The following is a 15180-nucleotide window of genomic DNA, read 5'->3' on the forward strand; positions in this document are numbered from 1 at the left end:
TTTAGGGCTGTTGTACATAGGGTCACTATGAGTCGCAGGCGACTCGACGGCACATAACAACTACAACAGGTGACACTTTATGTTTCTCATGATGCTTTTAGTATTCTAGCCTTATCTTTTATTTTGGAAAATTTGACTATGATATATCTTGATGTTTTTCTTTTTTAGTCTAGTCTATTTGGTGTTCTCTGAGCTTCCTGAATGTGGATTTTGCCATTCTTCATAAAACGTGGGAAGTTTTCTTCTAGTACCTCTTTCACAATTTTCTCAGTGATTTCCCTGTCCCTCTCATATTCTGACACTCTAGTCATATGTCTGTTGTTCCTTTTGATGTCATCCCACATGATTCTAAAGTTTTCTTCATTTTCTTTATGTCTTTTATTTGTCTTCTAGTATGTTTCCACTGAGGATCTTACCATCTAGCTCGCTTCTGCTCTACTTTTTTGTCCTTCCAGCATGTTGCACTCTTCTGTAATTTTGGTCTTAATATTCTGGATTGCATTTTCATGCATATCTTTTATATCCAGTCCTGTGTTGGCTGTACTCTCTCTATCTTGTGATGACTTTTTAAAGTTCCTGTACCTCTTTATCTATAGCTTCAATTCTTTCTTCCATCTTTTGAATTTTATTCCATAGTCATGCAAGTTCCTCCTTATCAATATATTTCTTCTGGCTCTGTGTCTCTGGAGTGTTTGCTTTCTTAGTGGTTTCCACTGTTTTTTCCATCATTTGCACCTTCTTGCACTGCTGTTCAAATAACTTCTTATCAATATATTTTTTTTCTAGTTCTCTACCTCTAGGGTATTTCCTTTATTTTGTGTCTTCCATTATTTCTTCCATAATTTATACTTTCTTTTATAGCTGTTCTAATGCCTACATATCAACATATATCACCTGCCTTCTTAACTCTGGGGTATTCAATGGATCTGCAATATTCTCTGCTTTTTTTGGGAGAAGGCCTAATTTGTTTTCACAATGTTTGAAGCTGCCTGCTGCTTTCTCAACATATGTGAAGGTTTTCATAATAAGTGTTAGGCCATTTCTATTGTATCTGTGGAAATTGTCATTAGTTCTTATCTTTATGATATTATTGATTAGTTGCCAGATTAAAATGTTCAATCTATGGAGTAAGCCACTCACTCTACTGAAAGTCCTTTCTGGGAAAAATTGCCTTTCCTAAAGTCCTTCAGGTTCTCCCTGTTCTGCACTGCAGCCTTGCAAGAATCTCACCTTATTATAGTCCCCTGTCTCAAACTCTATTGTTCTCCTCAATCTATGGGGTGGCTAAGTGTTATGAGACCAGGTGCTCCACTCAAGCAATTTCTGTCTAGGGGAATTTCAAGTCAGCTCTCTTTCTTGCAGCTCAACCTGCCAGTTGAGAAAGTCTTTCCCCTGCTTGTAGTACTGTGTCCCAAACTCTCCTGTCCTGTTTGGTCTCTGGGATGGCCCCACAGCCATGGAAACAAGGATTCCTAAATGGAGGGACCTATCCCCAGGGAAATATCAGTCCCCTTTCTTCCACAAGTACTCAAAAGTGCTCACTCTGTGAGGCAGTGTCTCACCTGATGCACTTTCTTTCCCGAATCTTAATGCCTTTTTTTGTCTCTGGAGTGGTGCAAGATTGGGAGCACCAACTTAAGCAGTTTGTGTGTAGGGGTGTCTCAAATCAAACTTTTCTCTCTCAGAAAGATGAGAAAGTCTTTCCCTTCCTTGTGGCCCTGTGTCCCAAAGTCTCTTGTCCTGTCTGGCTCATAGGATGGCCCCACAACCATGAAGACAAGGATCCTCAAATGGATGGGGCCTATCTGCAAGGACATTTCAGTAACATCTTCCCACAAGTACCTGACAGTTCTCACTCTGGGGAGAACCTAATACGCTTTCTCACCTGAAGCTTAATGTTTTCCTTTGTCTCTGGAGTGGTGCAAGATCAGGGCTGCAAACTTAAGCAGTTTGTGTGAAAGGGAGTCTCAAGTCAGCCCTCCCTCTCACAGAAAGTTGAGAACGTCTTTCTCCTGCTTGTAGCTCTGTGTCCCAAACTCTCTTGTCCTGTTTGGCCCCACAGATGGCCCCACAGTGGCAGAGGCAAGGATTCCCAAATGGAAGGCCCTATTTCCAGGGAAGTTTTAGTCCCCTCTCCCCCAGGACTGGCCTTTCTTGATGTTGTTAATATGGGCCTTTGTGTTAATTATGACTCATAGTGACTCTATAAGCAATGGATATGAATCCTGCTCTATCCTCATCATCTCTGATATACTTGAGTTCATGGTTACAGTCACTCTATCAATCCATCTTGTTGAAAGTCTTATGTTTACCCTCCACCTTTCCAAGCATCAGGTCTTTGTCCAAGGATATAAACCCAAAGTATATGAGATAAAACTTCACTGTCTTTCCCTCTAATGGGCACCCTGGCTGCACTTTCTCCTAAACATATGTATTTATTCTTTTGGCAGTCCATGGGATATTCAGTACTCTTCTCTGAGACCATAACTCAAAGGCATAAATTCTTATGTGATCTTTATTCATTGTTCAACATTCAGATGCACACATGTAATTGAAAAGAACTTGGCTTAGATCAGGTGCACCTTAGTCTTTAAGCTAACACTGTTGCTCTTTAGCACTTTGGAGAGGTCCTTGATGACAGACTTTCTAAGTGCAACATGTCTTTTGATTTCTTAACTACTGGTACCAAGGGTGTTGACTGTGGATTTAAATAAGATGAAATCATTGACAATTTCAATCTCCTTTCCATCTATCATAATGGTGCCTATTGGTATGGTGGTGAAGTTGTTTTATTGATGTTGAGATGGAATCCATATAGAAAACTGTAGACTTTGATCTTCTGCGGCAAGCATTTCAACTCCACTTTCAGCAAGAAAGGCTGTGTCATCTACATAATACAGGTTGTTGATGAGTCTTCCTCAGATCCTAATGCCACATTGTTCTTCCTAAAGCCAAGTCTCTCGCTTGACTTGCTCAATGTACAGATAGACAGGCATAGAGAAAGGATATTGCTCTGATGCATATCTTTCCTGATTTTAAAACATGCAGTGTTCTTTTATTTTGTTTGGTCTATGTATAGGTTTTGCATGAGTACAATTAAATGTTCTGGGATTCCCATTCTTTTCAATGATTTTTTTTTTTTAATGTTTCCTTCATCATTCAGCATTTTGCCTATAGAATCCTCCAGTCTTGCAACTCAAGGCTTAAATTTGTTCTTCAGTTCTCTGAGCTTGAGAAATGCTGAGCATATTCTTCCCCTTCAGTTTTCTAACTCAAAGCTCTTTGCACATTTCATTATAATACTGAGCTTTGTCTTCTGGAGGTGCCCTTTGCAATCTTCTGTTCAGTTCTCTTCATTCAGAATGCCTTTCCTTTATTTTGGATTCTTTGCACTCTAAAACAAGTTTAAGAAGTGTCTTCTTCTAACATCCATTTTGGTCATTTTTCTCTTTCCTGTATTTGTAATGATCTTTTGTTTTCTTCATGGATGACAACAAAGAAGTCACCCCACAACTCATCTGGTCTTCAGTTATTAGTGTTCAATGCATCAAATCTATTCTTGAGATCATTTTTTCATCCAATTGGGATAGACTTAAGGTTATATTTTAATTCTTGTGGACTTGATTTCTTTTTTTTTCCACTTTAAATTTGAATTTGTATATGCATAGTTGATAATTTGTTCCACAGTCACCCTCTGGCCTTGTTTTGACTACTGATACTGAGTGTCTCCATGGACTCTTTCCACAGATATAGTCAATTTGTTTCCTGTAAACTTGGTCAGGTATGGTCCAAATGTACAGTAACAGTTTATGCTTTTAGAAGCGTATTTGCAATGAACAAATCATTGATTGTACACAATTCTATCATTAGATCATCAGCCTCAAACACCAAGGTGACAGAACAGAAACCTCAAAGAAGCGAAACAGTTAATTATGAAGGTATCTGGAAGAAGAAAAATCCAGCAAATATCAAGGCCCTTGAGCTTAAGCATATTCCTGATCTGTTTGAAAAGCATCAAGGAGGAGAATGCATAAACAAGGGAGAGGATTTTAGAGATAAGTCCCTCACTGCACCAACTAATTACTGAGAACTGCTAGAGATGCAGGCTGGATTTAGAAGAGGCCACTGCACAAGGGGGATATCATTGCTGATGTCAAATGAATTTTGACTGAAAGCAGAGAGTACCAGAAGGCTGTCTACTTGTGTTTTTATCGACTATGCAAAGGCATCCGACTACATAGATCATAACAAACTCTAGCTAACATTGAGAAGAATTGTGATCCCAGAACACTTAATTGTGTTTATGAAATCTATACCTAGACCAAGAAGCTGTTTTCTGAACAGAGTAAAGGAATGTGTAAAATAAAGAAAAGTGTGTGTCAGGGCTATATCCTTTCTCCATACTTGTTAAATCTGTATGCTGAGCAAATAATTCGAGAAGCTGGACTTTATAAGGAAGAATGTGACATCAACAACCTGTGTTATGCAGACAATACAACCTTGCTTACTGAAAGTAAAGAAGACTTGAAACACTTGTTGCTGAAGATCAAAGACTACAGCCTTCAATACAGATTACATTTCAACACCAAGAAAATAAAAATCTTCACCACTGGGTCAATAGGTCAATCATGATAGATGGAGAAAAAGATTTCATCTACTTGAACCCACAACCTAGACCATTGCTATCAGCAGTCAAGAAATCAAAAGATATGTTGCAATAGATTAGGGAATCTGCTATCAAGGACCTCTCCAAAGTGCTAATGAACAACAACATCAGTTTAAAAACTAAGGTGCACTTGATCCAAGCCATATTCTTTCTAATTCCTTGCAATGCATCTGAATGCTAGACAATGGATAAGGATATTCCTTGGAATTGTGGTGTTGGAGAAGAATGCCGAACATCCCATGGACTGCCAAAAGGAAAACCAAATGTTTCAGAAAAGGTGTAGCCAGGGTGCTCCTTGGAGGCAAGGATAGTGACATTTTATCTAACATACTTTGGTTCAATTTTTAGGAAGGGCCAGTCCTTAGAAAATGACATCATGCTCTGAAAAGTAGAGGAATCAGCAAAGTAGGAGAAGACCCTCAACAAGATACAGTGACTGTAAGAACAAGCTCAAGTGCAGCAGAGATGATGAGGATGGCACAGGATAGGACAGGGAGCAGATCCATCATTCCTAGGGTTGCTATGATTATTAGTCAATTGGGTGGCACTTAACAACACCACCAACTCACCTACCTCCTGTTGGTCTGCTCCTCAACTCTAATTCCCAAGTTTCATACTCAGCTGTCCCCAAGATACATCCCAACTCACACCCATCAACTATTTTCTGACCTCCATTCTTGCAGTCCCTAGAACACACAAGAACAGCCCACCTTGCCCCAGGTGTCTTGTACCTGAAGGCTGATCTGCATCTTCAGAAGCATCAGCAGGCAGACGTTCAGCCAAGAAGAGAAGCAGGTCTCGGAGGTCAGGCTCACTGGGGTAAAGGAAACTCTGATATCCAAGCTCCAAGGGATATCCCAGGTCCTAGGGGTTGGGGTTGAAGTGTAGAAAAGCATGTTAGCCAGCAAGCAGGATCTTTATCTCAGGCCCAGGTCACAAATGCACGGACTTTCTCTTCTCCAGGTTTCTCTCTCCGTAAGGCCTCCAGGTCACAGGGGAGCCACAAAGTTATTAAAGCTACAGAAGACAATGAATAAGGTTAATGCTCTGACTTTCCTAACTATAACTCAAAATCCAGAAGCCATGAAAGCAAAAATGAGTCTTTCTGAATACATGAAAAGAAATATAAATTTTAGAGAAAAAAATAACAAGCAAAGTTAAGGGCAATGAAAAACCAGATATACAAAGATCTATAAAACACTATTAAAAAATCACAAAACACAACTACAAAGAAAACTACTACTAAAAAGAAAACTATAAAACTAATTTAAGAGAGAGAGAGAGAGACTTGCATAAATGGAAGAATATACCATGCTCCTGGATAGGAAGACTTAACATTGTGAAAATGTAAATTCTACCAAAACAAGCTATAGATACAATTCAATCCTGACCCAGATCCCACAGCTGTTCTTCAAACAGATGGGAAAACTAATCACTAACTGTATATAGAAAGAAAAACTTGGATGAGGACAGTATTAGAGGAGAAGAAAAACACAGTAGGAAGTTTTCACTTCTCAATTATAGTAGTAAAAAATAACCTGAGTCTGGTATAAGAACAGACCAATGGACTACAATTGAGAACCCCAAAATAAACCCATTCAATTATAGATAGTTTTGGGTTTTTCTAAAAAAAAAATTATACTAGTTTATTTTAAAAGTTCACATACCTTGTTTTTCATATCAGATCTTTCACATCAAATCGTGTGAACCTATCCCATCCTCAGCCCTCTGCTCCCAACCTCCCTAACACACTTGGATCCTCATACTCATTCTACAATAGTAGTCTTATACAATATTTATCCTTATGGGACTGAGTTAGTTCATTTAGCATAATGTTCTCCAGTCCCTCCCCAATTACATATTAATTTACAAAATCATTGCTCCTGAATGCTGTGTAGTAGTCCATCATGTGAAGGTACCATAATTTTTCAATCCATTTCACTGTGGTGGGACATTTGAGCTGTTTTCATGGTGGGACATTTGAGCTGTTTTCATGTTCTTGCAGTGATGAATAACACTGCCATGAACACTGGTGAACAAGTCTTCGTTTGAGCCTCTGTTTTCATGATTTGGGGGTATATTCCAAGCAGTGGAATAGCTGGATCATATAGAATTTCTATGTTCAGCTTTTTGAGGATGCGCCCAACTGCCTTCCAGAGTGGTTGTACCATTTTACAATCCCACAACTTAATAAGAGTTTCTATCTGGCCACATCCTCTCCAAAATTTATTACTTTCTGTCCTGTTAAACTTTGCCACTGCTACTAGAGTGATATGGTATCTCATAGTGGTTTTGATTTCCATTTCTCCTACTACCAGTGATTTTGAGCATTTCTTCATGTGTTTGTGGGCCATCAGAATATCTTCCTCTTTTGCCCATTTTGTAACTGGGTTGTCAGTCTTTTTCTTGTTGAGGCCCTGTAGGATTCTATAAACTTTTTTTGTCTGAAATGGTATTGCCAAATGTTTTCCCAAGTCAGCAGGTTTTCTTTTCACTCTGTTGGGGAAAGGGTTTTTATGCACACAGGGATTTAATCTTTAGAGGGTTCCATACATCAATTTTTCCCTCTCTGGATAGAGCATTTCTGGCTGTATTTGGCTGTCTCTTTATACCACAGACTAGGCCATCTAAGCTTGATCCCAGTTTGTCTCTAATGAAGTTTATGGTTTTGGGGCTTTACTCCCAGGTCTCTGATCCACCTTGAGTTGATTTTTGTGTATGAAGTGAGATGTGGATCCTGATTTAGCTTTCTGCAGGTTGCAGTCCAGTATTCCCAGCACCATATGTTGAAAAGGTGGTCATTTCCCCATTTGTTAGGTTTTATTTCCTTGTTGTTATTTCCAGTTGACCATAGATAGCAAGGTCGATTTCTGGGTTCTCAATTTTCTTCCAGTGGTCTATGTGCCTGTCATTGTACCAGTACCATGCTGTTTTGGTTACTACCACTGTGTAGTAGGTTTTTAAGGTCAGGGAGTGCTATGCCTCCCACTTCATTGTTTGTTTGTTTTTCAGAAGTGCTTTGCTTATTCATTCTCCTTCCTCTCAAAATAAACTTAATAATTTCCCTTTTGATCTCCCTGAAAAATTAATTTGGTATCTGTATTGGGATTGCTTTTGGTAGGATTGTCATTTTCACAATATTGAGTCTTTCTATCCATGAACAGGGCACATTTTCCCATTTCCTTAGGTCTTTTATTGTGTCTTGCAGAAAAGTTCTGTCATTTTCGTTGTATAAGTCTTTTGTATCTCTAGTTAGGTCCACTCCCAAGTATCTTAATTTGTGGTTGGCTATTGTAAATCGTATTTCTTTCTTGATTTCCTTCTCTGAGTTCCCTAGTAGATGAATCCCACTAATTTTTAGATATTGATCTTATATCCTGTCACTCTAACACTAGCTCTAACAGTTTTTTTGTTGAGTCCTTGGGGTTTCCTGTGCACACTTTCATATCATCTGCATATAGCAACAGTTTGACCACCTCTTTGCCTAACTGGATGCCTTTTGTTTCCTCCTCTTGTCATACTGCCCTAGCAAGTACTTCCAGTAAAATATCAGTCTGGTCCCTGTTCGCAAGGAAAGTCTTTGTTTTGCATATATAATTTTCATTATATTGAGGAAATTATCTTCTATTACAATTTTGTTGAATGTCTTTATCAGGAAAGGGTTTTAGATTTTGTGAAATGCCCTTTCTGCATCAATTACTAAGATTATATGGTACTTTGTTAATATAGAGAATTTGTTTGTTTTCACAAATTCCTTCAGCTCCTTCTTTTCTACAAAGGATCTAATTTCTCCTTCATATTTTATAGACATCTTTGCTGGAACTTAGGATTGTCAGTTGGCAATTGTTTTCTTTTAACTTTCTGCATATGCCATCTTCTTGTTTGTATGATTTCTGCTGAGAAATCAGTACTTAATCTAATTGTGTGTGTTTGTTTGTTTTGGCAGATGACTCTTAGTGTTTCTCATGCTGCTTTTAATATTCTATCCTTATCTTTTATTTTGGAGAATTTGACTATCCTATGTCTTGATGTTTTTCTTTTTAAGTCTAGTCTATTTGATGTTCACTAAGCTTCTTAAATATGACTTCCTCTGTTCTTCCTAATACCTGGAAAATTTTCTTCTAATTCCTCTTTCACAATTTTCTCAGTGATTTCCTTGTCCCTCTCATATTCTTGAATGCCAATCATATATATGTTGTTCCTTTTGATGCCATCTCACATGATTCTAATGTTCTCTTTAATTTTTTATGTTTTATCTCTGAGGCCTTGAACACTAATGAGCAAAGACCAGATGAGTTGTGGGAGGCTATCAAGAGTATCATCCAGGAAGAGTGCAAAACAGTCATTACAAATACAGAGGAGGAAGAAAAGACCAAAATGGATGTCAGAAGAAACTGAACATTGCACTGGAGCACAGAGAAGCCAAAGCAGAAGGAAGAATTCAAGATACTAAAGAGCTGAACAGAAGATTTCTAAAGACAGCGCCGGAAGACAAAGTAAAATATTACAATGAAATGTGCAAGGAGTTGGAGTCAGAAAATCAAAAGGGCCAAACTCGCTCAGCATTTCTTAAGCTCAAGGAACCGAAGAACAAATTCAAACCTCGAGTTGCTATAATCAAGGATGCTTTATGCAAAATATTAAATGATCCAGGAAGTATTAAAAAGAAGATGGAAAGAATATACTGAGTCACTGTATCAAAAGGAATTGACAGACACGGAAGAATTTCACGAAACAGCATATGAGCAAGAGCCTATGGTGATGAAGGAAGAAGTTCTGGCTGCTTTGAAGGAAATAGCAAAAAATAAGGCCCCAGGAATAGATGGTATACCAATTGATTTATTTCAGCTTACAGATGCTGCCCTGGACGTGCTCACCAAGTTGTGCCAAGAAATCTGGAGAACAACCACTTGGCCAACTGACTGGTAGAGATCTATATTTGTTACCATTCCAAAGAAGGGTCACCGAACAGGGTGTGGAAACTATAGAACAATATCACTGATTTCACATGCAAGCAAGATTCTGCTGAAGATTATCCAAAAATGACTGGAAAAGAATTGCCAGAAGTCCAGACTGGGTTTAGAAGAGGTTGTGGTACTAGGTGGTACTAGGTGGTACTAGGGATATTGTGGCTAATGTTAGATGGATCTCGGCTGAAAGCAGGGAATACCAGAGGAATGTCTATCTGTGGTTCATTGATTATGCAAAGGTGTTTGACTGTGTGGATCATAAACTGTGGCTGACTCTGAGAAGAATGGAAATCCCAGAACACTTGATTGTGGACCAGGAGGCAGTTGTCAGAACAGAGCAAGGAAACACTGCATGGTTCAAAATGGGAAGGGTAAAAAAAAAATTGGGAAGGGTGTATGCTAGGGATGTGTCCTATCTCCATACCTTTTAAACCTATATGCAGAACAGATTATCTGGGAGGCTGGGCTCTATGAGGAGAGTGTGATTGGTGGAAGATTCATCAACAATCTGCGTTATGCAGATGACACAACCCTGCTTGCTGAAACTGGGGAGGACCTGAAGTGCTTGCTGCAGAGAGTCAAGGACTGCAGCCTTCAAAATGGATTGAGGCTCAGTGTCAAGAAGACAAAGATTCTCACCACTGGACCAACTGGCAGCATCAGGATGGATGGTGAAGAGATTGAGATTGTTCACAGCTTTAGCTTGCTTGGCTCCACAGTCAACACTCTTGGCACCAGCAGCCAGGAAATTAAAAGTGCTGAAGAGCAATGGTGTCACTCTGGAGACTAAGGTGTGCCAGACACAGGCCATGGTCTTTGCAATCAGTTGTGCGTCAGAGAGTTGGACAATGACTAGGGAGGATAGAAGGAGCTGTGGTGCTAGAGAAGAGCACTGAATATACCATGGACTGCTACGAAAACAAACAGGTTCATCCTAGAAAGGGTTAAACCAGGCTGATCCTTGGAGGCAAGGATTCTGAGGCTTTGTCTGATACTTTGGACATGTTGTAAGGAGGGACCAGTCCTTGGAGAGGGACATCATGCTTGGGAGGGTGGAGGGACAGTGCAGGAGGGGAAGACCCTGTATGAGGTGGACTAATTCAGTGACTGGGGTAATCAGGGTGGGTGTGTCGGAGACAGTGAGATTGGCATAGGACAGAGCAGGGTTTTGGGCTGCTGTACATAGGGTCACTATGAGTCGCAAGTGACTCAATGGCACATAACAACAACAACAATATACTTTCATCAAGATTCTTGTCTTCTAGGCTGACTCTCTGCTTCATCTCTCCTGTTCTACTTTTTTGTGCCTCCAGTGTGTTGGAAACTTCTACTATTTTGGCCTTAATATTCTGGATTGCATTTTCATGCATTTCTGTGACCAGTACTCTGCTGACTGTGCCTGCTCTGTCTTGTGATGATTTTTTAGGTTCTTTTACCTCTTTATAGTTCTTTTATTTTCCTTTCATTTTTTGCATTTTCTTCTGTAGTTGCACAAGGTTCTCCTCTTAAATATATTTCTTCTGACTCCCTGTCTCTGGACTATTTCCTGTCTTAGTAATTTCCATTGTTTCTTTCAACATTTGCACCCATGAGCCTCCAAACTGGAGACTTAGTCAGACCCAACTGCCTTTTAGATACAAAACCCAACCACCATGTCCTGGTTGACTCTAAACCAAGAGGCTTCCAGCCCACAGCTCATAGTTTACTAAATCCAGAAAATCCAATCAGCCCACACACAATTGTGAATGAAAAAACAAACAAAAATAGCCAAACAGTCCACACCTCACCCTCACCAAGATAAGAGAAACCACGTTTCAGAATCCAACCACTTCACCTATGAGCCTCCAAACTGGGGTGACAGAGTATCTCATTTTTGTTTCTATATGCATCCCTCTAATAGGTAATGATTGCTAGTGTTTCTTCATGCATGTTTCAATCATCTGAATGTCTTTTTTTGTTAAATATTTTCATATCTTTTTATTTTGTAGTTGGATTGTTTCTTTCTGATGTTAAGGTGTTAGAGTTTTCTGTACCTATTAGAGATTATTTCTATGTCATTGTCAACCATTTTTTTCTCTACTTTGTTTTTACTCTTTTGGAAAATTTTTTTGATGCGCATAAGGATCTAAATTTTAGAAGATCCCAGTTATCTAGTTTATCTTCTGCTGGCAGTCAATGTTTGGTTATGCTTAATAGTCCACTTATGTCATAGATTTTGACTCCTAAATTTGCCTCAACTTATTTGATAATGGTTTCAGTTTTTACATTTAGATTCTTGATTAATCAGTTTTTGTGATGAGTTATGAAATTTGCTTCAAATACCAGCAACAGGATAGTCAGTTTTTCCAGAACTATTTATTAAATAGCAACAACAACATAGAGACAGCTCCGTTGGCCTAGTGGACAGAAAGTGATGCTACCAAGCTAATGGTGGGTGACTTTAATGCGTGGCCCTCAGGACTGTTTTTAATTGTTTTTGGTCAAACATTCTTCTAGGTTGTATATGCCTGGTCTGTCCACTTGCTGTACAGAGTAACTTTTGGTCGCTGTGAAGCTTAACACTGTGACACTGATGTGTCAAATGAGATAATGGTGGACAGGGTTTGGTGGAGCTCCCCAATTAAAACAAGCTTGGAAGCAGGAGTGGCATCCACTTCTGAAATAGCTTGCCTCTGTAAACCCTATGAAGCTGGGGAAAGGATGAAAGTTATACAAGTGTCCAGGTCTTTCATTCACAGGGTCGCTGAGTCACCTACGACTTGACAGCACTTAACAACAACAATTTGTTAAATAGGCTATCTTTCCCTCCACTAAATGGATCACATATCTTTGTCAAAAACGTTGTAAAACACTGTCCATACAGATACAGAACACTGGAACAAACCCATCACAAAAGAAGAAATTGAACAGGTCATAAAAAGACTTCCCCATAAGAAAGTCCTGGACCAGATGGCTTCATGGCTGAATGCTACCAAACAATCAGGATCCATCACCAGTTCTACCGAAATTATTAAAAAAAAAAAAAACTGAAAGAGAAGGAACACTACCAGAGTCATTCTATGTAGTTAGCATAACCCTAATACCAAAACCAGCCAAATATATTACCAGGAAAGAAAACCACAGACCAATATATCTCATGAATACAGAACAAAAAATCCTTAACAAAATCAAGCCAATGGAATCCAAAAGAACATTAAAAAAATCATCATGACCAAATGGGATTCTTAACAGGTCTGCAAGGATGGTTCAACATAAAAAAAAATCTGTGTAATTCCAAAGCAAATATCAAGAACCATATGATCTTAACAATTGATGCAGAAAAGGCATTTCACAAAATCCAGCATCTCTTCCTGATAAAGACGCTCAGTAAAATTGGAATGTTGTTGTTGCTGATTGTCTTCAAGGTGAGCACAACTCATTGTGACTCTATGAACAAAAGGCCTGAAGCCTTTCTATAACTATTGATATTTATAAAAAGTCATAGTTTCCAGAGGCATGTGGTTTAGAAAGTGGATGCCACTTCTAAACCTGTCTTAAACTGGGAGCTCCACCAAATACTGTTCACTATGCGTAACTGCTATGACATTTGACACCATAATGGCACAAGGCTCAGCATCACAACAACCCTAGGCTATCTCAGTACAGCATATTGATAGAAGAGTGCTATACCACTAAGAAGAATGTTCCTCCAAAATATAACAATCAACTTTAAATACAAAGGCCCTCTTCAAGGTCTCGTTGATTCTAAACAAGGGGTTTAAATTAAAAAAACCAACCAATATAGTATGTTGTTGTTGTTATGTGCTACTGAGTCACCTGCAATGTATAGAGACCCTATGTACAGAAGAAGTGAATCCTTCCTTGTCCTGAGCCAGTCTCACTAATTCCAACATACCACTCTCATTTCCCTGAATATTGTATCAATCCATTTCATCAGGAGTCTTCCTCTCCCACGCTGTCCCACCACTTTTCCGAGCATAATGTCCTTCTCCAGGGACCAATTCTCTTCTGGCCACATGCCCAAAATATGTGAGCCAGAGCTTCAGAATCCTAGCCTCCAAGGAGAGACTTGGTTTCATGCTAAGACAGACCAATTTTCTTGGCAGTCCAGGTATATTCAAGACATCTATTCTTCTTCTGTCATCCTTAGTCACTGTCCAGCTTTCTGAAGCATAACAAGTAATTGAGAAGACCATGGTCTGGATTAGGCACACCTTTGTAACTAGATTGACATCGTTGCTCTTCAGCACTCTGGAGAGGTCCATGACAGCAGATTTTCGCAGTGCAATTAATCTTTTGATTTCCTGACTGCTGGTGTTGATTGTGGGTCTGAACATGTAAATTGCTAACTACCTCAATCTCTTCTCCATCTACCATGGTGCTACCTATTGGTCCAGTGGTGAGAATCTTTGTCTTCTTGATGTTGAACTTCAATCTGTACTGAAGATTACAGTCCTTGACCTTCTGCAGCAAGCGTTTCAGGTCTTCTTCAATTTCAGCAAGCAAGGCTGTGTCATCTGCATATTGTAGGTTGTTAATGAGTCTTCCTCCAATCTTGATGCCACACTCCTCCTCATAAAGCTCTGCTTCCCAAATGATCTGTTCTGCATACAGATTGATCCCTAACACACTCCTTTCCTGATTCTGAACCATGCAGTGTTTCTTTCCTCTATTCTGCCTCCTGATCCAAGTACTGGTTCCACATAAGCACAATCAAATGTTCTGGGATTCCCCTTCTCAAGGCTAGCCACGGTTTGCTGTGATCCACAAATTCAAATGCCTTTGCATAGTCAATGAAACATAGATAGACATTCCCCTGGTCTCTGCTTTTGGCCAAGATCCATCTGACATTGGCAATGATGCCCCTAGTGCCTCACCAAATTAAAAAAAAACCACACTGAAATAATACAAAGTATCTTCTCAAATTGCAATGCCATAAAACTAGAAATTAACCACAAGAGGGTAAAGCTTACAAAATGTGGAGCTTACCACAAAAGTGAAATTAACCACAAGAAGGTAAAGCTTACCCACGTTGAGGCTAAGTAACACCCTGCTAGAACATGATTGGGTTATAAAGAATGAAATTTAAAAGTTCCTTGAAACAGATGAAAATGAACTAAGGTGCGCGCGCGCACACACACACACAACAAAAAAAGGAAGAAAGAAGCAAAATTAATGATTTAACTCAACATCTCCATCAAATAGAAAAATAATCCCACACCCACAGCCTCTTGAAGAAAGGAAATTATGAGGAGAGGAGCTCAAATCAATAAGATAGAAAATAGATCAGCAATTGAATCCATAAACAAAATCAGGGGCTATTTTTTAAAGGGTCAATAAAATTGACAAACAATTGGCAAACTTAAAAGAAAAAAAAAAGAGAGGAACACAAATAACTCGATTAAAAATTATAGAGGTCACCACAACAAGATAAAGGTAAATAATCCAATAGAAAACTGGGCACAGGATATGAACAGACACTTCACCAAAGAAGACATTCAGATGGCCAACAAGCACATGAAGAAATGTTCAAAATCCCTAGCT

General features: G+C 39.1%; 1 protein-coding gene across 1 annotated transcript in view; it reads right to left on the reverse strand.

Moving 5' to 3' along the window:
- CCDC22 (coiled-coil domain containing 22) overlaps positions 1–15180 on the reverse strand; it is a 206151-nt gene that overhangs the window by 18583 nt on the left and 172388 nt on the right. Inside the window, exon 3 of the mRNA XM_006902707.1 lies at positions 5398–5530. Coding sequence (XP_006902769.1) covers positions 5398–5530 — 133 coding nt within the window. The remainder of the gene's footprint in view (positions 1–5397; positions 5531–15180) is intronic.

This window comes from Elephantulus edwardii, unplaced genomic scaffold (assembly GCF_000299155.1).
Source record: "Elephantulus edwardii isolate Elephantulus edwardi_28Jun2011 unplaced genomic scaffold, EleEdw1.0 scaffold00441, whole genome shotgun sequence".
Taxonomy (NCBI): domain Eukaryota; kingdom Metazoa; phylum Chordata; class Mammalia; order Macroscelidea; family Macroscelididae; genus Elephantulus; species Elephantulus edwardii.